The sequence below is a fragment of the Scyliorhinus canicula genome, chromosome 16 (genome assembly GCF_902713615.1).
Source record: "Scyliorhinus canicula chromosome 16, sScyCan1.1, whole genome shotgun sequence".
Lineage (NCBI taxonomy): Eukaryota > Metazoa > Chordata > Chondrichthyes > Carcharhiniformes > Scyliorhinidae > Scyliorhinus > Scyliorhinus canicula.
Window position 1 is genome coordinate 112956229 of NC_052161.1, and position 25554 is coordinate 112981782.

The window sequence follows — 25554 nt, forward strand, 5'->3', positions numbered from 1 at the left end:
GCTCAAACCCATAATTCCCCTTAATCGGCATCCCCCTGGCCCAGTCCCAACTTAAAGTGCTGTCTAAACTGCCTCCAGATCTTCAAAGTGACCACCACCACCAAACTCACCGACGACCCCCTTCAAGAGCCCGCCTCCAACCTCACCCACAAAGCCTGCCCTGCCTCCCCGTGCCCCCCCCCCCCCCCCCCCACCACCACCACCACTCCTCCAGCTCCGCACCTTCTCTGCATTTGCCACCCTATAATAATACAACAAATTTGGGGAGGCCTAACCGCCCCGCCTGCTGTCCCCTCAGCAGAATCACCTTCCTTATCCTGGCCACCTTCCCAAACAAATGAGGAGATCAGCCTGTCCACCCCCCTGAAAAATGCCGCAGACTAAAAGACCGGCAGACATTGAAACAAAAATAGGAATTGCGGGGCGAAGGTTTCAGGTATTTGCAGGTGCGGGACTTTGCGAGGAAAGTCTTCCCGACATTCCCGATAGCACCTGCCTCCTTGTTTCTGGAGATGGTGCTGTCATTGGTGGGGTTGGAGAGTATGTACCTACGTGTGTACCTGTACGGTCAGGTACTACAAACTGTGGCTTACTTCATCATCGAACCATGGGGTTGTTCCTAAACAGCAGCATCTACACAAAGCTCAGATCACATGCAAGAAAAATTTGAACTCCTTTTTCCAATCCCCTCAGGACACTTTTTAAGCATTCCATTCTCTTTTATGTCTTCACTCTCCGCCCTAATCTGGGATTTTTGGCACAGTTCCGCCTTTCCCTCCGAACCTTTTTCTGATTTGGTTAACATTTCTCCGATAGGTCGCTAAGTTTTGCGAGGGAAATGTTGCTCTTTTTGCTCAGGGTGCCTGTCTATATGGACCTCATGTGTTAGACATTTGCCTAATTACCTCAGGCCTCAATACAGCTCCGTCTTAATCAAATTATGAGACAGAATCTTGCTGCTCAGTTTGCTCTCCCGTTGGCACACTTATGCGGGCAAAACTCAAAAAGACATTTCTCTCTGTGACACCTAATACAGGATGCACTGGGTGGAAAATGTTGGAATAGCACAAAGCTGAAAAGGGAAAAAACAGGAGGGGGGAATCTTCTGATGTCATGTGGAGATAGCAACAAGGACATTTTGGAAAATAGGGGTTGGGAGCTTCTGGCCTTTGATTGTGGGAGAGTTGCAGACAGCGTGCCAATATTATGCGTTGCCAGCTACTGGTCAAAATGACCCTTAACATTGTAAAACTATAAATCTGAGATTAAGAAAGGAAAATGCCAGAAGGTCAGTTCCCCAGCCAGATGATAAAGTCCAACATCTTGGCTAAGGACATTTCTTCTGAATTACCCTAATGTCAGGTCACAGCTGCACTAACTGTTTCTCAGACGCTGATTAACCTGTGGTGCATTTCTGGCATTTTTCCCCGCTTCTATTTAAGGACAGAGAAAGGTAAAATAAAATGGCAATTTAAATATAGAAATTGAAAACCAATAATGCCAAGAATCTGCATTGTCGACTGGTTTATTTGGCCTCAGAGTCCATCACAGGCGAGCTTGATATGGTGCACTGTTATCCAGGTACTGCTTATGTTGTGGGCTACTGGGGCCCATAATAATATCAACTGCCACCTCGGCCGAGATCTAAGACCTGAGACCCTCCACTGCGAACAGGGAATAGGAATCACTCTAAAATGATCTGATGAAATATTTCATCAGAAGTTTAAAAATAACATGCTGGCTGCTGCAACACCGGGTTTCACCATGGAATACAATAGAATCCCTACAGTGCAGAAGGCCATTTGTCCATTGAGTCTACACTGACCCTCTGAAAGAGCACCCTGCATGGGCCCCCACTCCTTGCCCTATCCCTGTAACCCCACCCAACCTGCACATCCCTGGACACTAAGGGGCAATTTTAGCGTGGCCAATCCATCTACCCTGCACATCTTTGGACTGTGGGAGGAAACCAGAGAACTCGGAGGAAACCCACGCAGACATGGGGAGAAAGTAGCAAACTCCACACAGAAAATCACCCAAGGCCGGAATTGGACCCGGCTCCTTGTCGCTGTGAGGCAGCAGTGCTAACCGCAGCGGTGATAACCACTGGATTGGTGCTACATCTACATTTAGATTGTCAAAGTATATTTAGTCGTGGAGGGGTTCAGCTGAAAGGTGTTCCAATTCGGTGTACCTGCCCCCATTTAATCCACCTCTGTTATGACCAAGCACCTATAATTCCTTCAGTTTTTGCAGTTCCTCCAGAAGTCTGGTATGGAACTTTAAAGGCTGCTCCGATAGCCACTGAGCCAGGAATCCAAGGTTAATTTCCTGCTCTTTGTTGAGTTTCTCACGCGGAATGGCTGTGGTGCTCCAGGTTAATGGAAGGTGGCCGGGGCTCCTGCTCCTGACCACTTTCCAGGGCGCATGCTTTAATTGTCAGGTGAGGACACACCCTCACTGAACAGCTTCTGGGAATCCATTCTCCATACTCACACATAAGAGAAAAGAAAAAAGCAGATGAAATAGGAGCATGACTCGACCCAACGGCCCATAAAACCTGCTCCATCATTGAATAAAATCATGTTTGATCTCAAATCCACTTTCTCGCCTAATCCCCATATCCTTCAATTCTCCATGAGATCCACTGGATTCAGCCTTGAATATACTCAACAAATGAGCATCCACAGCCCCGTGGGGTTGAAAATGTGAAAAATTCACAACCCTCTGAATAAAGAAATGTTCTTTCAACTTGGTCCTAAAAGTTTGTCCATTTATCCTGAGACTATGGCCCCTAGATCTGGAACAGCCTGGCAGTGCCACCTGGGCACACTGGCAGTGCCAAGGTTGCTGGGTGCCAGTGGGAGTGCCATGCTACCACCTCCCCAGAGCCCAACCACCTGGGGGCCTCTAATGGCCTGGCAGACCCTCCCCCCCCCCCCCATGGTGCTGTAACGCCTGTTCCACATTTGTCTGGAACATGGCTAAACAGCGCCATGGGGAGGTCTCCTGGGCGAGGCCGTTAGGTTCCAGGCCACGGGAGAATACAGCATAGGCAAATTTAAATTAACCTAATAGCTCATTTAAAAGTATTAATCTGGAGGCCACTCACAAGATTAAACGGCTTTGATTCGTCACCAAGTCAGGCGCAACGAGGCCATTAAATCGTGCCCAGAATAATTGAGTTCAGGAGACAATTGAATGTGTTTCTGGAGAGATGAGACTGAGGGGTATGGCGAGCATATCTAGGCTGACACTAAAGCACAGCACTGAAGGAGTGCTGCACCAGTAAAGGTGACATCTTGCCTGTCCTCTTAACTGGCTGTAAAGAATCCAGCAGCACCTTTTCGTAGAAGACCAGGGGAGCTCCTCTCAGGGTTCTGGCCAGCATTTGTCCCTTAACCATAGGTTGTCAGTTAATTTATCACATTGCAATTTGCGGGAATTATTGGCAGTCTTAACATTGCAACAAAGTATTTCATTGGCTGTCCAGTTTGTTCGACCATCCTGACATCTTGAAAGATGCTATACAAATGCAAGTCCTTTTTTTTCTCTATTTGTTACTGTAAGAAGGTGTGTGAGAGACAGAAAGAACATTGTACCTAATCAAACCTTTCCTGTTTCAAAAAGAGTTTAAAAGCTCTGACAGATCCACCATACTCTTTGAGCTGCTTTTAACAAAACTCTTTGCAACAAGAGACACCACTTGGCTGCCCTGACAGTGGCGGCAGCAAACTCAACCTTGGGATGACCTTATTATGGTTAAAGCTCGCCATCATCTGACAGTCCACTTTGTGTAACACTCACGTGACCCGAGATCAGCAATAACATGGGTTACTTCATACGCTTCTGAATCCTGACCATGAACATGAGCAGCTGGTAATATGTCTTTATGTTTCTCAAGCTATCGTCTGCTTCTAGAATGATCAAAGTCCCTAAGAAAAAATGCAGCTCGCTAACAAAAATATCAGATGGTACAAAAGCGCTGCACACCAGCTGCGTTTGTGTGCCTTTCCCCAAGTCTGTTCTCAAACTTGTCCCTGCAATAAAAGTTCTCCCTGACATTCTGTGTACCTCTCCATCATCCCACTGCCTTCATGCCGATTTCAATTGTTTCACAAATGAATTGCAAAGTATTTGTGTGTTTAAAAACATGTCTGTCACCTCCAGATTTCTGCTATAGTTAGTACAACATTCAAAGTCGTAGGAAGCAAGCAGTGTTTTCAAGGCTGTTGCCTACACCGGAGTCCAGATAACATCATGAACCACAGGAACAAGGCTGGAGCAGTTTATGTAGTTATTTTACCCCTGACGTCAGTTCACAGCTTGCAGCCTCCCTGATTGCTTTCTGCTGCTTTACTGGACAGTTTTGGGAAGTAAGTTAAAGCTCCAACATTTTGTTTAAGGTGCCACAGCGAGGCCATTTGAGAACATAGGAACTGCAGGATGATGAAAATCAAGGATTCTCTAGTTTGCCTTGTACTACCCTAATAGTTCCACAATATAACAATAATGGATCGTTCACTGGTCATTGCCATCAATCTCCATCAATTAATTTACAAGAGACCCAAACATTAGGAGAGAAAAAAACAACAATGGTGCATGGAGAATTTTGCGAACTAACGTTACTACACTTGTCAGAAGTTGTGTCTCAAATTATTCATACGCTGCCTCCCAAAATATCACCTTATGAAATAAATCTAATTTGCATTGGAATTCATCAAAATTTAATGCTTTCACCGTCTACTGAGGGAGCCAAATCCATTGAATTATAATTTGCTCACTCAAATGTTTCCACCAATTACTTTGAATTTCTCCTTCCACAAGAGCAGGCCACGTCCTTTTGTTCTATTATTCTGGACAAAATGAAGCAGCCTGTCACTGTCTACATTATCTAGTCTCTCTAGAAGGTTAAAAACAAAACCATGTCACCTCTTCCATCTCCGGTGTTGCAGCAAGAACATGACCAAAGTGTGTAATCACTCCCCGTAATCCTATCTCTCCATCCCTTCAGTTATTTTGGTTGCTCCGTATCCTCTTGATATCCTATTGGTACTCAAGACATCAGGATTAGAGGGCTGATATCACCATAGCAAGGGTTAGTAGCAGGATAGGAGGGAGAAAATGGTGGTGGTTGGGGGGTCCGGGGGGGGTCAGTGAATAAAGTGACATAACCAACGTTGTGTGTAGTGCCTTTGGATAAGCAGCTATTACAATTGATTAAAAGATAATTTGATAAGCTCTTGTGAAAAGAGGACATTTCAGTTATAGATTGCAGTGGTTACGATGAGTTAAGTGGAACTGCTGCGATATCCTGTGGCTTTTGCTTAATTATCTTCGAAAGGTGGAGGTGCATTTTCTGGAACTTTTTCCTGAATTGGTCTCAGGTTTTCCTCAGTTTCTTCCGAAGGAATACTGTGGTTAGAGGGTGGGCTAATGGTGTATGAGGTTTCACTGTTGCCTGGATGCCTCAGAAATGGTGGACTAACTCACTTTTCTTTTCACGTTGATACAACAGTATTTTCCTTTCAGGAAAGCCAGTGAGATGATAAAGTTTGGAATTGAGTAGAAACTTTATTCCAGTTATGCATTGCTGGGAGCTTTGGGTGTTGGCTGGAGGATTGTGATCTTACCCCTGCTTTTTTTATCAAGTTGGTTTTGAGGAACATTTAAGTCTGGTTAAAGAACATAAGAACATAAGAACTAGGAGCAGGAGTAGGCCATCTGGCCCCTCGAGCCTGCTCCGCCATTCAATGAGATCATGGCTGATCTTTTGTGGACTCAGCTCCACTTTCCGGCCCGAACACCATAACCCTTAATCCCTTTATTCTTCAAAAAACTATCTATCTTTACCTTAAAAACATGTAATGAAGGAGCCTCAACTTCTTTGGGTGAAGAAGTTCCTCCTAAACTCAGTCCTAAATCTACTTCCCCTAATTTTGAGGCTATGTCCCCTAGTTCTGCTTTCACCCGCCAGTGGAAACAACCTGCCCGCATCTATCCTATCTATTCCCTTCATAATTTTAAATGTTTCTATAAGATCCCCCCTCATCCTTCTAAATTCCAACGAATACAGTCCCAGTCTACTCAACCTCTCCTCATAATCCAACCCCTTCAGCTCTGGGATTAACCTAGTGAATCTCCTCTGCACACCCTCCAGTGCCAGTACGTCCTTTCTCAAGTAAGGAGACCAAAACTGAACACAATACTCCAGGTGTGGCCTCACTAACACCTTATACAATTGCAACATAACCTCCCTAGTCTTAAACTCCATCCCTCTAGCAATGAAGGACAAAATTCCATTTGCCTTCTTAATCACCTGTTGCACCTGTAAACCAACCTTCTGTGACTCATGCACTAGCACACCCAAGTCTCTCTGCACAGCGGCATGCTTTAATATTTTATCGTTTAAATAATAATCCCGTTTGCTGTTATTCCTACCAAAATGGATAACCTCACATTTGTCAACATTGTATTCCATCTGCCAGACCCTAGCCCATTGACTTAACCTATCCAAATCCCTCTGCAGACTTCCAGTATCCTCTGCACTTTTCGCTTTACCACTCATCTTAGTGTCATCTGCAAACTTGGACACATTGCCCTTGGTCCCCAACTCCAAATCATCTATGTAAATTGTGAACAACTGTGGGCCCAACACGGATCCCTAAGGGACACCACTAGCTACTGATTGCCAACCAGAGAAACACCCATTAATCCCCACTCTTTGCTTTTTATTAATTAACCAATCCTCTATCCATGCTACTACTTTACCCTTAATGCCATGCATCTTTATCTTATGCAGCAACCTTTTGTGTGGCACCTTGTCAAAGGCTTTCTGGAAATCCAGATATACCACATCCATCGGCTCCCCATTATCTACTGCACTAGTAATGTCCTCAAAAAATTCCACTAAATTAGTTAGGCATGACCTGCCCTTTATGAACCCATGCTGCGTCTGCCCAATGGGACAATTTCTATCTAGATGCCTCGCTATTTCTTCCTTGATGATAGATTCCAGCATCTTCCCTACTACCGAGGGCTAGACAACAACTTGGATTTATCCTTTCTCACGGAAAAATATGCCAGAACGCTTTACATGGGCACCTCAAACAATATTATGTTGTCGGCGTTATAAACATACATCCCAAAACCCATGTCGTAAAAAATAAATGGAAGCTGAGCCAAAGAAAAAGATGTCAGGAGGGTGACCAAAAGCTTGGTTAAAGAGGTGGCTAATAAGAAGGATCAAAAGAAAGGGATGCTCGGAAGGAAGGAAATTCCAGGGCGTGGAACTCAAGTCACTGAAGACACAATCACCAAGAGTGAGGCAAAGGGACACTGGAATTATCACTGCAAGATTGGCAGGTAACTGGGCAAAAGATAATTTACTTTAAGGCTGCGATTTTATTGTTTCATTCTCAAAAAACGTGGAGCTCGTTTTCTTAAGTTTTTACCTGGACTCAGATTCCCAAAGTCTCAGACAAACTGAGTCACAATTGTTTGCCAATGGAGGATTGAAAGGCCATCTGTTTTCTGTCAAGGACAGGAGTGATAACTTCACTATTTAGAAATACAGCCTGGTGCAGCTGCCTGTCCGTACGATGGCTGGGAACGTAGCCAAAAACCGAAATGTTATTACCCAAACCAGACCTACGGGGTAGAAGCAATTAGTCTCCACATGAGTCTCGTTGAGTACGTGCTCCCCTGATGAGGGGCTGGGAGCTCATGGGCATTCTAAAAACCTGTGGTGTAAAAGTTGGCCAGTTTTAGAACCGACACCTGGGATCTGAAGAGTATTGTACATATTATTACTTTGCAATAAAACTCATATGTGGTCACTAGATGAAAAAACAACTAAAGTACAAATTCTGTCTCTTACATCTCACATCCCCCACAACTGGGGCACTGTGGCTGCAGTGTGCGCCATCCACAAGGTGCACTGGAGAAACTCACCAAGACTTCTTTGGCAGTGCCTCGCACATCTGACATTGGTGCCACCCAGGACAAGAGCAACAGGCACCCAACATAGCACGACACACACTCCCGTCTGCATCAATGGCTCCAAAGTGGAGATAGTCAATAGCTTTAAGTTCCTGGGGGGGACACCATCACCAGCAGTCTGTCCTGGTCCACTCACGTTGATGCAACAGTCATGAAAGCCCAACAACATTTCTACTTCCTACAGAAGCTAAAGAAATTTGGCATGTCTGCATCGATTCTCACAAACCTCTACAGATGTGCGATAGACAGCATCCTATCCGGCTGCATCACAGTCTGGTATGGCAACTGCTCGGCCCAAGATCGCAAGAAACTGCAGAGTGCGGTGAACTCAGCCCAATGCATCACACAAGCTTGCCACCGCCATATTCAATTCTGTATACACCTCCCGCTGCCTCAGGAAGGGAGGCAGCATTATCAGAGACCCCTCCCACCCAGGCATTGCCTTCTTCCAGACCCTTTCATCAGGCAGAAGGTACAGAAGTCTGAAGACCCGCACACCCAGACACAGGAACAGCTTCTTCCCCACAGCTACTAGATTCCTCAATGACTCTCCCTCGGACTGACCTGTTCCCTGTAAGAACACTATTCACAACACCCTATGCTGCTCTTGCTCATGTATTTGCTTTGTTTGGCCCCTTGTTCCATACTGTAACCAATCACTGTTTGTCGATGTACCATTTGTCAATGTTCTCTGTTGATTATTCTTTTGTCTACTATGTACGTACTGTGTACGTTCCCGCGGCCGCAGAAAAATACTTTTCACTGTACTTCGGTACATGTGACAATAAATCAAATCAAATCAAACCACCTGCAAGTTCTCCTCAAAGTCAAACACCATCCTGATTGGGACCATACCACTACTCCTTCATCGTCACTGGATCAAAATCCTGGAATTCCCAGCAAAGCAGCACTGTGGGTATACCTTCACCACGTGGAATATAATGGTTCAAGAAGAGCTCGCCGCTGCTGTTGGGGGTGGGCAATAAATATCGGCCTTGCCAGTGATGGCCACATCACATGAATGAATAAACAGAAAAATCACAGAGGTTGGATGTTATGTTCCCATGTTGCCTCCCATTCACTTCTCAGCACCCCTACTTTCCCCACCACAGGAAGTTTCTATCAGCCCACTGGGAAAAGGAGTCATGAGATTTATGCACATTGACTGATGGGAAGAATGATCAGAAAGATAACCTCACTTTGCTTTCCACATCCCTGATGAGACATCAGTAAAGTAAATATGTGAATGACTGGAATAGATCCCAAATGAGCTGATTATGATTTATTTCATTGCTGCGAACTGGAAGAATATTTTCCATATTTACATACTTATCACCTCGGTGCTACATTGGAATGGATTTCTACTTTCCGTCTGCTCCCTAAGAGCACTCTTTCAGATACAAACACAGTTGTACAAATACACAGAAATGTACCATGCACAAACACACAGGTAAAAAGTGCAGATACACAGATATTAAAATAGGCATGTTAACCTAAACACAGATGTGCACACAAAGACAGCAGCCTCTCCATTAGTTGAGTGCATTTGGTGGCTCATAGATCAATGAATCGCTGGCGTTCACAGAACTGTACAGACTCAAGTTTGAGATTCAGTCTGTGTTGAGTTAGTAGATCTCAGCCAGGATTCCAGGAGGTTGTTCATAAGCGAGGAGAAATAAATATCAGTAGTGTTCTCACTCCTGATTACAACCCAGGGTGTATGTATGTTTTTCAATGTCAGGAAAGAAACAAATTGGAGCTTGCATCTGATGTTTCCCAAAGCTAAACGTCCTGCCAACTTACACTATCAGCAGTTTTCTTTATTATTTTTTCTCTCTCTCTATTGATGGGTCCTTGATAGGTTAGAGATACATAGATACAGAACATTGATTGGTAACTCATTAAAATACATTTATTCATTTTGTGAACCTTGTTCATGAACACTGGCTTATTATTAACCACAGGAGGTCGGCTGGCAGGGACACTGCCAGGGTGCCAGGCTGGGGATCAGGCCTGTAGGTTGTGGTGGGCAGTTAAGAGATCGGGTGGCATTTAAAAATGGCACCCCGATCTCTTCCTGTACTGGAATAAAAATAGAAAAAAAAAGGTGGCATGGTGACACAGTGGTTATCACTGCCGCATCACAGCGCCAGGGACCTGGGTTTGATTCTGATCTTGGGTAACTGTCTATGTGGAATTTGCACATGTGTCCTGTGTCTGCGTGGGTTTCCTCCCAGCGTCTGCGTGGGTTTCCTCCGGGTACTCCGGTTTTCTCCCATAGCCCAAAGTTGTGCAGGTGAGCTGGATTGACCATGCTAAATTGCCCCTTAGTGTCCAAGGATGCGTAAGTTAAATGGGGTTACAGGGATAGGCCAGGGGAGTGTGCCTAGGTAGTGTGCTCTTTCAGAGGGTCGGTGCAGACTCAATGGGCCGAATGGCCTCCTTCTGCGCTGTAGGAATTCTATGGTTCTGTGGTGTCTCAGCCAAGCCAACGCCTTGTCCCCAAGCAAAACCTACAGATTTGTACTTTCAGAAGGTAGATAGCAATCAAAAGACGGCGACTTAATTCTCTCCTCCAACTCAGAAGTGATAAATTGTAGAGTCCACTGTAGTTCGACTAACGGACTATGGATTAAACCTAAGAGCCTCTCTGGTCTGTATCATTGTGATATTGAACAAACCTACTGCCAAAAGAAAATCCTATTCATTTTTATTTGCCATAATTATAATGCCACACCTGAATTCCAGCTGATATTACCATTCCTTCTGAGGCTGGGATGTGAAGCACAGCATTCAACTCCCAATGTTTCTCAAAGTTTAGCACTTTTACTGTGAGCTGGGATGGGCGGGGGTTGATTCTGTGATCTATGATCTGAGGCTCTGCAAGAGAATGCTAAGTTTTTGCACCTCATTGTGAGAAACACAGAAGAGCTGGCATCTTGATTCAGGGATGCCCGTCACTTGGGCATAGGTTCTATTAGAAATTTAGTTGGTGTTCCTCGGTCCAGCGAAAGGTGTGGAGCATTTCAAGTTGTTGACATTGGTAAAACAAGGTCAGGCAACCTAGACGCAAAGACTCAAAACTAGAATTGGCAACTAATTTTTGCTCAGCTACAGGCATGGCAGGGTGCTGGGGGTGAGGGATTATAAAGAAGGCTGCGCCCTCCTCAATTCTTTGGGATACATTATACACTTCCCTCCCTATATTCTCCATTCTGTATTCTGCATCAAATCATAGAAATGCCCCAAATATCCTCCACCATCTCTTTATGTTCTGGCAAGCTGGAAACTTCTCAACTATCAAAAGAATGTTTAATTCCCTTGCTCGCTTCGCTGAAACAAGATTCATTTTTAATATTATTTCCAAAGCAACTGTAACCTGAATGAGAATAGGAACATAGGAATTAGGAGTAGAAGTAGGCAATTTAGCCCTTCGAGCCTGCTCCGCCATTCAATCAGATCATGGCTGATCACTTCCTGGTCTCAAATCCACCTCCCTGCCTGTTCCCCATATCAATGTAACCCTTTTAAAAATCAGAAATATATCTATCTCCTTCTTGAAACCATTTACTGATTCAGACTCTGCCGCACTATGGGGCAGTGAGTTCCACAAATTCACCACCCTCTGCGAGAAGTAGTTCCTCCTCATCTCAGTTTTAAATCTACTGCCTCTCACCCTATATCTGTGACCTCTCATTCTAGATTGCCCCACAATGGGGAACATTTGGTCCACATTTGCCTTATCAATCCCTATTAATATTTTATATATCTCGATCAGATGCCCTCTCATCCTTCTAGACTCCAGCGAATATAAGCCCAAACTGTTTAATCACTCCTCATACGTCAACCTTTTCATCTTTGGAATCAATCTGGTGAACATCCTCTGAACTGCCTCCAATGCCACCACATCCTTCCACAAATAAGGAGATCAAAACTGGACACAATACTCCAGATGTGGTTTCACCAACACCCTATCAAATTCCCACAATACTTCTCTACTTTCATACTCCGGTCCTTTTGCAATAAACACTAAAATTCCATTTGCCTTTCTAATTGCCTGCTGTACCTGCATACCGACTTTCTGCGATTCATGAACAAAGACACCCAGATCCCTCTGCCCAGACCCATTTTGAATCTCATTTCCATTCAGATAATAATTTGCCTTTCTATTTTTTTGGCCAAATTGGATAATGGAAAATGAAGTACAAAGTAAAAAGACCAAGATAGACACACCCAAAATAGAGCAGAGGAACAAATTACTTCAAGTTACATGAATCTAGTTGCAGCTAACAGTCAGATCTCATTTTCTACTGCCCAAATTAAACTTCCAGTCTGTGTTATTCTTTTCATTTTTAGTATGGATTCTTCCTCACGCTCCTCAGAGAAAAGTACGCTTTGTTCTGAAATTTTTACTCAGATTAGGAAAAGATTACAGCTGGAACCTGTGTCTGTGCCTGGTTTGTCTCTCCTTTATTCTCTGATCCAACAGTATTCAACCTCTGACACGGACCTGTTTGTGTTCTGCTGATTTATGGTCTATTTATATTGAAGAACTGCTTAAAGTAGTAATCTTGCAGCAGTTACCTTGGGCTGCTGCTCAGATCATGGCTGAATCTACAAGCTTGTGAATGCACTACTTTTTTAAAGTCACAATTCCCGAATTCATTTTGACACCTCAAAGTCCATCCTGGCTGACAAGTACAGAACTGCCAATGGGGATCGTGTGGGGTAGGCCAGTCACCATTGGCAGTTAGACAAAATGGCCACCAGAAAGTCCGAAGAATCTTCTGATGACTGTGACGATGGAGGGCGCCGGACGCGCTTCATCTCCAGCTATGCATCATGCACCCATGGCGCAGGATTGGGTGGAAAGGCGAACATCTCTTCCGACTGGAACTCTGAATCGGAATCTCTGCTGGCGACTGCTGCACGGTGGACTTTCTGTCGGAGACCACCAACGGTTGGGTCTCCATCTCTCAGTCTGTGTCGCCAACCTCTCTATGTCAGTGTCATGACCCACTTGGGGTTCTGATCTGGTCTGATCAGGCATCAGGTTCGGCTGACAAGAACTTTTCGTTCATGAGGAATTTTACCAAGAATTGGTCGCCTGGATCTAATGTGATCCACATGCTAATGCATTACTCCACATTGGACTTGTACTTGTTAGGAAACTGGCTCTGTCTGGCGGATTATGGTCCCGGAGATCGACTGGGTGCCGTCTGCAAACCTTTGCACATATACAGCATCACTTGGTACAAAGTGTCTGGGTGGTTGATGTCGAACGGGGCAATGCCCTTGCAGGTCTTGGTTGTGGCGCACCTTCCTGCCGATGCCAGGGAAGATCATGCTGAGGCCAGTCCAAAGTCTCCATCCCATCAGCATCTCAGCTGGGGCCACCCCAGTCGCGGCGTGTGGGATGGTCCTGTAACAAAACAAGAACTGGGCCAGCCTAGTGTCCATTGACACCGAAGACTGTTTTCATCAGCCACGTTTGAACGTCTGGACCACCCCCTCCGCTAACCCATTCGAAGCTGGGTGGTACGGGACAGTCCGAATGTGTTGTACCCCATTGGCCTTCAGAAACCCCAAGAACTCTTAGCTTGTAAAAGGTGTGCCATTGTCCGTGACTAACACCTCAGGTATGCCATGGGTACAAGAAGACAAACGCAGCTTTTCGTTCCTAGTCCTGGAGGTAGTTGCCCCCACCTTGTGGACTTCTAGCCATTTGGAATGAGCGTCAGCTGGGAGGAGGAGCCTTAACTGCTGGGACGGCCTGGCAAAATTGCCATGCAACTACACCCATAGAACATAGAACATAGAACAGTACAGCACAGAACAGGCCCTTCGGCCCTCAATGTTGTGCCGAGCCATGATCACCCTACTCAAACCCACGTATCCACCCTATACCCCCCCCCCCTTAACCTTACTTTTATTAGGACACTACGGGCAATTTAGCATGGCCAATCCACCTAACCCGCACATCTTTGGACTGTGGGAGGAAACCGGAGCACCCGGAGGGAACCCACGCGCACAGGGGGAGGACGTGCAGACTCCACACAGACAGTGACCCAGCCGGGAATCGAACCTGGGACCCTGGAGCTGTGAAGCATTGATGCTAACCACCATGCTACCCTGCTGCCCGTGGCCACCCTGGCCACCCTGGCTTTTCCCAAGCATGGAATGGTGCGGCCGGCGGGAGCTTCTGGTGCCTCTGACAGACGGAACATTGTTGGCCCAATCACTCAATGTCAGCATCCAGGCCTGGCCACCACGTGTAGCTGCGTGCTAACATTTTCATTTTTGACACCCCCAGGCGTCCGTTATGGAGGTCTTACAGGGTCAAACTGTGCCCCTCTTCCGGGACGATGATACCCCAACGAAGGACACCATCCTCCACACTAAATTCAGACATCTTGGATGAGTAAGCCCCTAATTCACCTGGGAGCTGTCGATGCTCTCCACCAGATAACACTCGATGTCGAACCTTGGAAACAACCGGGTCTGTTTGGTTCCACTCACGGATCCTAGACACAGGTGCTGGTAATGAGTCCATGAAGTTCTGGATAGGCAACAATTTCATCCACCTTGGAAGGAGATGGGAGCTAATTGGCAAGGGAAGCCGGCTTAACGCTTCAGCATGCGCAATTTCAGTGCCCGGCCTATGTTCAAATGAGTACCACTAGGCGGCCAATAAAAGGGCCCACAGCTGGACCCTCATGGAAGCGATAGGCGGGATGGCGTGACCCCTTCAATAAACCGAACAACACTTTGTGGTCGGTGATGAGGGTGAAATGTTGGCCGTACACGTATTGGTGGAATTTCTTGACTGCGAAAAACACCGCCAGGCCCTATCTGTGCGTTTTTGCGTTCTGACCACAGCCAGTGTCCAGAAAGCGATAGCAATCGGCCGCTCCAGGCTATCTACCATGCTGTGAGTGAGAACGGGCCAATGCCATACGGCAATGCATCGCACATGAGGATGAGAAACTTGACAGGATCATAGTGAGTCAATAACCCGGAAGACGAAAGATGTTTCTTCACCTGTCTGAAATCCATGCCCATGCTTGCTCTTTCTTCAAAAGTAGATGCAGGGGAGCCAACATCGCTGCATGATTCGGGGTGAACTTGCCATAATAGTTCACTAACCTTAAAAATGATCGAAGTGCCATGGTGCTCGTCGGGACAAGCGCCTGCTGAATAGCACGCACCTTCCCTGCGACTGGTGCAAGCTGTCATAGTCCACCCAATAGCCCAAATACACCACCTTTTGGAGTGAAAAACACACTCAGCCCTTCATAGGCGGACGTCAGATTCTGAAAAACGCTGGCGAACGTCCGCCAGGTTGTCCAGATGCTCCTGCTGGGTTGCTCCGGTGACCAGCATGTCGTCTAAATATACCGCTACTCGCAGTAACTTGCAGGATGTTTTCCATTACCCGCTGGAATATAGCACAGGCCGACGACATGCCGAAAGGCAACCTGGTGCACTTGTGTGTGTTGATCGTGACGTAAAAGCAGGAGGCCAAGTCCAATTCAGTTGCAAATATACATGACTCATATCAAGTTTAGTAAATGAAAGTTCACCTGTTTATTTAGCATAAAGATCCCCAATACGGGGCATCGGGTAGCAGGCAGATGCAAAGCCGTATTTACCGTCAGTTTGTAATCCTCGCATACCAAGTGGTCACGCAACATTTCCAACAGGAACAGACCATATTCACAGTATTCAGCTATCTTCCGTAATCCTGACAAAAAAACAGTAACTGACTCACCTGGAGTCCTTTCCTGTTTATTAGATATCTCTGCACAATTACAGATGGTGGTGGGTTAAAATGTTGCCCCACTTGCTTTACTGGTTGTTCAAAAGTATGAGTGTCAGGCACCGCTGGATAGGCGAGGATCCGTATAATACTCTAGGTATACACACCTTGGCAATTATCAAAATGACTGCCTGCCGATCATTCTCTGTTGGCTCCGGAAAGGTAGTGCGGTCTTTCAGCATTCTGAGTCCAGTCCTCCACATTGGCATCAAACACATCTAATCTTCTGAACAGCGGAACGGTGGCACAGCAGTGGTTAGCACTGCTGCCTCATGCCGCTGAGGGCCCCGGTTCAATCCCCGTGCAGAATCTCCCCGTGTTTGCGTGGGTCTCACCCCCACAAGCCAAAAGATGTGCAGGGTAGGTGGATTGGCCAGTCCAAATTGCCCCTTAATTGGGAAAAAAAGAATTGTGTACTCTTAAATTTATAAATAAATAAAATAAATCTTCCGAACAGCGGCATGGTTATTGAAAAGAGTCCAACCTGTGTCCAGCCCAGTTAATGAGATCGCTTAACCAACAGAGTTGCAACATCGACAGAAAACCAGTTAAACCCTCATCGCCAGTTTAGTAAACCATCTGGGGAGTCCACACCGAGTTGAAGAAAGAAATAAAGTTTTATGACAATAACTATTATGTACACAGCACAAAAGACCCCAGCCAGGTCTCTCCTTTCTGTTGGTACCCAAACTGGCCGACTTTATAGAGATTTACCTGGAATGATTTAGGGTATTTTGCCACTTCAATGGGGAGCTTGTCTTCAGCGAGGCTCATGGGGAGTCTAATGCAATGGTGATTGGCTGCTCTTTAGATTCCCAATTCTCTTTTATATTGGAATTAAATGGACAGTTCAACACATAACTGTCTTCAACCTGACATTCTCAAAGTTTTCTTGGGACAGTGGAGATCACCAGTAATATCATTGTAAACACATTCCAAGTGTGAACATTTTGGACCTACTTCCCAGCAAAACAATCTAAGCCTTCCTCTGATCTTTAACAGCCCCTCACCCAGGCCTATTGTTTCGGCAGACTCCAGAACAGGGTCACATGACCTTTCATTTGATCTGAAATTAAAGGCACAGTGCCAGACATTACAATCATATAAACCTCATCTATGAAATAATGGTCATGAGAAAAGTAGATCATGCATTGCCTGTTGAAGAAGGTTAAATTAACTGGGTTGGATAATTGATAGAAAGCTTTCTACATGGCCTGGGGAAGCAGAGGATTTTAAAATCTAAATTTAGAGTACTCAATTTATTTTTCCAATTAAGGGCCAATTCACCGAGACTGCACAACTTTGGGTTGTGGGGGTGAGATCCACGCAGACAGGGGGAGAATTTGCAAATGCCACATGGACGGTGACTCAGGGCCGGGATCAAACCCAGGGATCGGCGCCACCGTGAGACCCCTGTGGAAGAAGAGTAAATGGAAGAGTTTGGATAGTTGATAGGGTCAGCAGTAAATGAAATAAAAACAGAAAATACTGGAAGTCCTCAACAGACTTGGCAGCATCTGTGGATAGAGAACCAAAGTTAACGATTCGGGTTGATGACTCTTTGTCAGTACTGGAATGCTAACTCTGGCTGGAGGTGGACCCCCTGCTGCCGGCAGTGCATCCCCGCCCATAGGTTTTCTGGCAGCGTGGAGGGGCTTAAATGGGAATTCTCATTGACAGCAGCGGGAGCGGAGAATCCCGCCGCCAGGGAATGGTGTGCCATCTCCCACCACCTTGAAACACGTGGCTGGGAGGCTGGAGAATCCCACCCTCTCTTTCTCTCCCCGCAGATGCATTTCCAGCATTTTCTGGTTTGATAACTGATTTCTAGCATCCTCGGTATTTTGCTCTTGTGTTAGATTGTATATGGGTTGTGGAAAGAAATTAAATGGGTCAGGTATTTGATAGGGCTGATTGCACTTGGGTTGGAAGAGGAATACACTAATGACAATTAATTTCTATATTTTATCTTCTGCTGCAGATAACATTTCAGATGAAGGTGAACTGGTAACAGTTGGAGGAACTGAAGAAAAAAATGATTCTGTAGTGTCTGCAACCATCTCACCGGGAAGCGAAAGGATTGATACTGATGAAGACAGCAATGAATCAAGTACCGCAACTTCAACAGAGTCAAATTCAACTGAAGATGGCATTTCTGACATTGATGACGCCGATGGTACTTTTCTGAAATGAAATGCTTAATACAACATGGCACTTTTAAAAATAGTGACTGAGATGGCAGTCTTTCTCACAAGGGGTACAGAATATGAAAGTTAAAAAGTACTGTGGCAGTAGTTCACTCTCACTACAAATACACCATTAATGAGGGATTAAAATTATAAACAAAGGTTCAAGAACTGTTTTATTCAATGGGACAGAAGGTTAAATGAGGATTCAATAGAAGGTTAAATAGTATTGTTCAAAATGTTTTGCAAACGTAGACAATAAATGATCGGTGAATCAGAACAAAGGGGCATAGACTGAGGATTATCATTCAAAAATTGAACAGAAATTGTGATGAGGTTAATTAAAGCTTTACCGCATTTGATATTGAGACAGAAACGACGGCATAAGTTTAAAAGCTATACAATTGGATATAGGGCAATTGATGGTTAAGGGGGGAGATATCAGGCAGAATACCTGCTCCCGATCACCTCTTTTAGACAGAAAGTGTGTGGACAATGACCAAGAGTAGGGCCAGGCTCGATTGTGCCACCACACATGACGGAGAAGCCTAACAACACTTTGCCTGAAGGCACCTTTGAAGAAGGGCTGCTTAGGTAGGTACCAGTCGATGGTACCTCCCTGTGGATACATACTTTAGCAATAACAGTCAGCACAAGATAGTAATGAAGACACTTGGACCAATTGAGGATCACATCTAATTCATTCACAAAATACAACATGATGAAAGCATGAGCCACAGATTAATTTTCCTAATAACACTGTTTCTGTGTCCTCTTTCCAGGGAAGGACTTCCTAGAAATGCTCACCCTGATTGGGATAATAGTTGGTGCCATTGTAGCTGTGATCATCGTTCTAACAATTGTTGTTGTCATCATTAAGAAAATGTCCGGTGGTTATTCGTAAGTAAATAATTGTTTGGTGAAGTTGATGCTGGCCCAGAAATACGTAAAGAGCCAAAGGCCAAGATTTCCACATTAGATCCAATGGTCCAAAACATTTAAACCCAACAGAACATTTAGAATTACAATTTCTATATTTGTGGATGCTATTAAATTGCAGGGGGGTGGTCAATACTGACGAAGACTGCAACCAATTATAGGGTGGCATTGGTAGATTTGTAAAATGGGCAAGTAACTGGCAGAGGAAGTTCAACACAGATAAATGTACATTTTGGTAGGAAGAATTAGGAGGACATTTATTATTTGGAAGCAGTAAGTCTAGGTGGGGTAGAGGAACAAAGAGATCCAGCACTATAAATGCACCAATCAATAAAAGTTGCACTGCAAGTTATCAAGGCCATAAAACAGCAAACGAAGAACTAGTCTTTATTTCTAGAAGAATAGAATTAGAAGTAGGAAAGTTATGCTAAACCTCTATAAGACTTGGTTGGGTCGGTACCGTGTGCAGTCATGGTCGCTATAGAGGCACTGGACGTGATGCAGAGAAGATTTCCAAGGATAATGCCAGAAAGGTTTGGGTTTACATATCAGTAAAAGATTAGCCGGCTGGGTCTCCTTTTCCTTGTAAGAAGGAGGCAGAGGATGACCTAATGGAAGTCTTTAAAATTTTGAAATATTTGGATAGAGTGGAGACAGAGAGAAGTTTCCTCTTGTGGAGTAGAAAATAACTAGAGGTCATCAGTGTAAGATAGTCACCAAGAAATCTACTGGGAAATTCCGAAGAAATTTCTTCACCCAAGTAATGATGAGAATGTGGAACTTGCTACCACAAGGAGTAGTTGAAGTGAATAGTTTAGATGCATTTAAGGGGAAACTTATCCCGTGTATAAGTAGGGAGTAGAGGGTTATGATGGTAGATTCAAATGAGGAAAGATGGGAGGAGGCTGCAGTGGAGCACAGGCATCAGCATAGACTGGCTGGATTTCCATTCCTGATCATTGCCCAGTGATTCCCTGTTCGTAAATGCACGAGTGTGGATTTAGAATTAAGAGAGAATTGGATTTGACTATGATGATCCCAATAGCCATATAACTCATCATTAACCAGTGTCCAACCTCACACATGCAAAATGACTCCTATGGTGAAATATCAAAAACAACCTTCACTTATAAGGCACCTTTAATGTAATAACATTTCCTGAGGCACTTAACAGGAGAATTATAAAACAAAATATGATACTGAGCCACATAAGGAGATGATAGGTTAGATGACCAAAAGCTTTGCCAAAAAGGTCGGGTTCAAGGAATGTCTTAAAACAGGAAAGTGAAGTAGAGAAGTGGAGAGGTGTGGGGATTGAATTCCAGAGTTTAGGGCCTAGGTGACTAAAAGTGTGGTCACCAACAGTGGAATAATTAAGGTCAGGGATATTCAAGAGGTCAGAAATAGAGGGACTAGAGCAAACACAATATTACTGAAGTGGAGGAGTTTCTGGAAGACGTGCGGCTGCAGGAGCAGACAGCCCATGTCTGAAAAGATAGATGAAAGCCTGTTCTCCCTTGACACTGGAGATGAAATGATAGATTTTCTCCATAATAAAGGAAAATTGAAGCTACTGTGATTGACCTAAATCTACTTTCAGGGAAAAGCGTAGAACAAAGAACAAAGGAAAGTACAGCACAGGAACGGCCCTTCGGCCCTCCAAGCCTGTACCGATCATGATGCCCTAACTAAAAAAAAATCCTTCTGCCCTTATTCGGTCCGTCTCCCTCTATTTCCTCCCTATTCAAGTCTCCATCCAGACGTCTCATAAATGTTGCTAATGTGCCTGTTTCCACCACATCCTCTGGAAGTGCGTTCCAGGCACCCACCACTCTCTGCGTGAAAAACCTACCCCGTGCATCTCCCTTAAACTTTCCCCTTCTCATCTTGAACCTGTGCTCCCTTTTAATTGACACTTCCACCCTTGGAAAAAGTCTCTGACTACCCACCCTGCCTATGTCTTCATAATTTTGTCGACCTCTATCAGGTCTCCCCTCAGCCTCCGTCTTTCCAGTGAAAACAATCCCAGTTTATTCAACCTCTCCTCATAGCCAACACCCTCGAGACCAGGCAGCATCCTGGTGAGCCTTGTTTGCACTCTCTCCAAACCTTCCACGTCCTTCTGATAATGTGGTGACCAGAACTGCACGCAATATTCCAAATGCGTCCTAACCAAGGTTTCATACAGCTGCAACATGATTTCCCAACTCTTGTACTCAATGCCCCGGCTGATGAATGCAAGCATGCCATATGCCTTCTTAATCAGCTTGGCCACCTGTGTTGCCACTTTTCGGGAATTGTGGACCTGTACGCCCAGGTATATGTTAATGATGGTTATTGGTCTGCAGGCGATTACAAGGATAGGGAGGAGTGAGGCCAGGGAGGAATCTAAAAACAAGAATGCAAATTTTCAAATCAAGACATTGTTTTAAAAAAAATTTAAAGTACCCAATTCTTATTTTTCCAATTAAGGGGCAATTTGGCGTGGCCAATTCACCTACTTGCACATCTTTTTGGTTATTGGGGTTGAGACCCACACAGACATGGGAAGAATGAGCAAACTCCACACAGACAGTGACCCAGGGCCAGGATCAATCCTGGGTCCTCGGCGCCGTGAGGCAGCAGTGCTAACCACTGCGCCACCGTGCTGCCCGATATCAAGACATTGTTTAATTGGGAGCTAATGTAGATCGTTGAGTACTTGGATGTTGGTGAATGAGACTTGGTCTGAGTCAAGGCAAAGATTTGGATTATCTCAAGCTTGCAGAGGGTGGAACATTGGAGACCAATCAGGAGTGCATTGGAATTTATATGTTTAGAAGTAACACAGGCATGAATAAAGGTTTCAGTGACAAATCAGTGACAACAGAGGCTACTGTCACTTGTGAATCAGTGCACCAGCATGATCACCATCAAGACAGGGCTAAAGAGAAAGAAACCAGAGGGAAAAACGTAGAAGAGGAAATCTTAAAGAAAAATTTAGAAGATATTGATATTTGTAACATGCCTTTAAAAAAACCTTCCAGCAGGACTGCAAGTAAAGAACAAATGTATTTTTCCATCCAACTTTCCCGAACATTTCACATGCACTGCGGATCTAATACGGTTGAACGTTATGGTAACAATTAACCTGTGCATAGCGAGGGTCTTTGCGGACAAAGATTTGATACTGTACATTTTTACATTGTTCTAATGCAGCCCTTTCTAAATGTCCACAGGCCCTGAACTGCTTAGATGGGCGGAGATGACTATCTGGTGGTTCTGAAGTGAGAATGAAGTCATTTATACCAGGACAACTGGAGTCACCGAAATAAAATTTGAGTCACACTTTGCCAACTTTCCTTGGATCCAGCAATCGTCTGACTCGGAGAGCTTGCTGAAATCTGCCTTTTGCTCTTAAAAAAAGGCCTGAAATCATTTACTTTGGGTTCGGGGTGGGAGTAGGAGTTGAGTGGGGGGGGGGGGGGGGGGGGGGGGGGGAGGTGGGGGGGATTGTCATTTGATACACGTCCAATTGTATGTATTTTACATGGAGTAACTGAGAGATTTGCTCACCAAGTACTCAAAGTTCTCCTCCAGATATTTTTCTTCTTTTCTAATTATACTCTACCCCAATGAAATTGGATACTTAAGGAACAGCTTGATGCTGTGCTGGGGAAACAGTAGCATTTGTATTATGAAAAGAATGAGATCAAATTGGCCAAAGGAGCTATCTTCATCTGACCCTTGTGACGCTCTTCTGGGACTGGGTCAATGGATGAGCAATCAGAGCTCTGAAAAGCATTTGGCTTCTGCTTTATCTCTTGGGAGTGTTTGATGCTGTCACTGGATGAGGAGTGAAGATGAGAATATTCCCCAGTGGCAAGCTGTCAAAATGACAACAGACTTGTGAATCCCAGAACGAATTGAGCATTAATTAATCCCAAGGGCTTTAGTCAGCCTACCGGAGATCCTCCGATGGCCCTGTTGATAAATGTTCTGCCTGGTGCGGAGCACATGGGGCAGAGAGTGAACCAATTAGGTATGTCCTTAAGCACTTTATTGGCCCTGGGTTAAAGCTCTCAGTGGCTGGAGACACTGGGGATTTTTCCAGGTTCCTTTTTTTTTGGGAAATGTCACTTGGGAAAAAAACAACGGTTTCCAAATTCATGTGCAGAAATTAGATCTTTCAGTTCACGAGCAGGCCGGCAGATTTTCACTAGTTTTCTCTATGTGAATATTCCCATCCATTAACCAGAATCTATAAATGACTGACTCTGTTGCAGGACTCCACGAAAGGTCATGACTGCTTCAGAAAGCGTAAGGGGCACTGAGATTTACAATCCTTTGAATTCTTCTGTAGACAATTGCCATAATATGAGATACCTTCAACAAAACAGTGTTTTTATAACGAGTGGATTTTTTCTTTGTTTTTAACAATTAAAAGAAATCGTTACCAAAAGAAACTTGGTTTTCGTTGTTGTCCTTTATGGAATTTGGTTAAAAAAATTAAATTAATGGACATTCAGTGAAGTCTGTCCCTGAGATATAAAGACAAGGACGTTCCCAGTTTCAAGGCCTGATCTGTGCTGTTAGCTGATCACAGCACTGGGACAAAGCTGCTGTTACTGGCCTCACTCAGCACCTGCAGATTAGAGAGAATAAAATGTCAGCTGCAGATAGAAAGTTTATCTGCAGTTCAAGTATTAACTGGAAAATCTCACCCAATTACACGCCAAAGTAGTTCCTCCCCAGCGTCCCCTGCTCGATGTGTGTGTGTGGATACCAGGTGAGGACAGATTCCACCATCTGTACCTTAGTAAGAGAATCAATGCATTCAGCAGAGGTGGGCGGAAAATTAAAAAACTAGATAAAATAATGACGAACGTTGCTTTCTTCAATACATTTCCTTTTAACATTTCTAATTGGGTCCACTTTTCTATTAATATTGCCATAAGAAAGCAGTTTTCTGTTCCTAGCATTTCCAAAGGGGTAACAATGATTTTATAAATGTTTACACCAGTGTTTATTGGGGTACAGCAGCATAGAGGTTATGTCACTGAATTTGTAATCCTGAGGTAGGGACTAATGATCCAGAGCCAGTTCAAATCTCAGCACAACTTCTGGAAATTTAAACTCAGTTAATTAAATACATAAAAAAGTTAGAATCAGTAATGATGACCATGAAACTAAGCAGGGCTGAGGTTGGGAAATCTGCGGCAAGTAACTCAACTCTTGATTCTCTAAGGCCTTTCTGCCGCCTATAAAACACAATCACGAGTGTGAGAGAATACTTTCCACTCACTTGGATGAGTGCAGCTCCGATAATTCTCGAAACGATCAGCAGCATCCAGAGCAAAGCAGTCTGCTTGATTGGCTACCCAACCAGCACCTTAAGCATTCACTCCTTCCACCACTGGCACCTTGTGGCAATATGCATTGTGTACCATGTACAAGATGTGCCGCAGTAACCTATCAAGGTTTCTTCGACAGATCCCCTCAAACCTGTAACATGGGCACTTAGAAGGGCAAGGGCAGCATGTGCATGGGAGCACCACCAACTGAATGTTCCCCATGGTGATAATCCAGGAGACACAAGGGTAACAGAGTTTATTTACAACATAAAAGTAAAGCCACTACCGTGGTGTACAGCAACAGAGTCCCAACCGGGACTACTAGCACTGTCGGTCCAGGTTAGGGCCGGTATTTAAAGGGCTCAGTTAATGTGTCCCAGCTGGGCAGGCCTCCGCTTGCGAGCAGGGAAACGTGTACTCCACGAGCCCTATGGGGAGATCTATGAGTGGTCCCCGGAAGTCCTCATGGGGTTTAACATATCCCCTAAGCCACTCATCATCCTGACTTGGAACTACATCGCTGTCACTGGATCAAAATCCTGGAACTCCCTCCTTAACAATACTGGGAGAGCACCTTCGCCATAGTGAATGCACGGGTTCAAGAAAGTGACTCACCACCTCACCACTTTTCTCAAGAATATTTCAGCATCACCAATAAGTGCTGGCCTTGCCCCTGCCTCCCATGTCTTGTGAATGAACAGAAAAGAGCTTCAGATATTGGTTACTGAGCTTTTCGATTGCCTGATGGGGAACAGAAGACGACAAGAAAAGCACAACAGTGCCATGGTTTCTCTGAAACTGTGATGCAAAGTCTCCGCAAGGCTCTGTCACACAAGGCATGTTTTGTAATAGATTGGATCACTGCAACAAGGAACCATTTAGAGTTGTTTATATGAGAGGCGATTATAGTAAGGGGCTACTGAATTGTACAGTTACGCATATTAAAGTTTCCCCAGAGATCCACACGCATTTCAGCTGTTGACAAGCACAGATTCAACTTGGAATGTTTATCTGTGTGTGTGCCTTGAGCCAGCCAGCCAGCCTCACACCAGACACTGCTAACTGCAGGCGCACACAGAACAAGATGACAATTTGCAGGAACATCTGGAAGCTGACGCTGAAGCTCACTCTGCCGTGAAACCTGATCCACTGCCTCACCTCTGAGCTGAATAATGCCAGTGTCAGTTAGTCTGACTGCAGAATAGAAGGTATTAGTGAAAAAATAAATAATTTATCGCACTGCCCGCATGTGTGCCAGTCATCCGCTTGTAGTTTT

At 44.8% G+C, this 25554-nt stretch overlaps 1 protein-coding gene across 4 annotated transcripts in view; it reads left to right on the forward strand.

The window, feature by feature from the left end:
- LOC119979238 (podoplanin-like) overlaps positions 1–22386 on the forward strand; it is a 74989-nt gene extending 52603 nt beyond the window's left edge. For all 4 annotated transcript variants that reach the window (XM_038821167.1, XM_038821169.1, XM_038821170.1 and 1 more), the window contains 3 exons: positions 17802–17996; positions 18789–18906; positions 22164–22386. In XM_038821167.1, the coding sequence (XP_038677095.1) occupies positions 17802–17996; positions 18789–18906; positions 22164–22170 (320 nt within the window). In that variant the 3' untranslated portion in view covers positions 22171–22386. The remainder of the gene's footprint in view (positions 1–17801; positions 17997–18788; positions 18907–22163) is intronic.
- The last annotated feature ends 3168 nt before the right edge of the window (positions 22387–25554 follow it).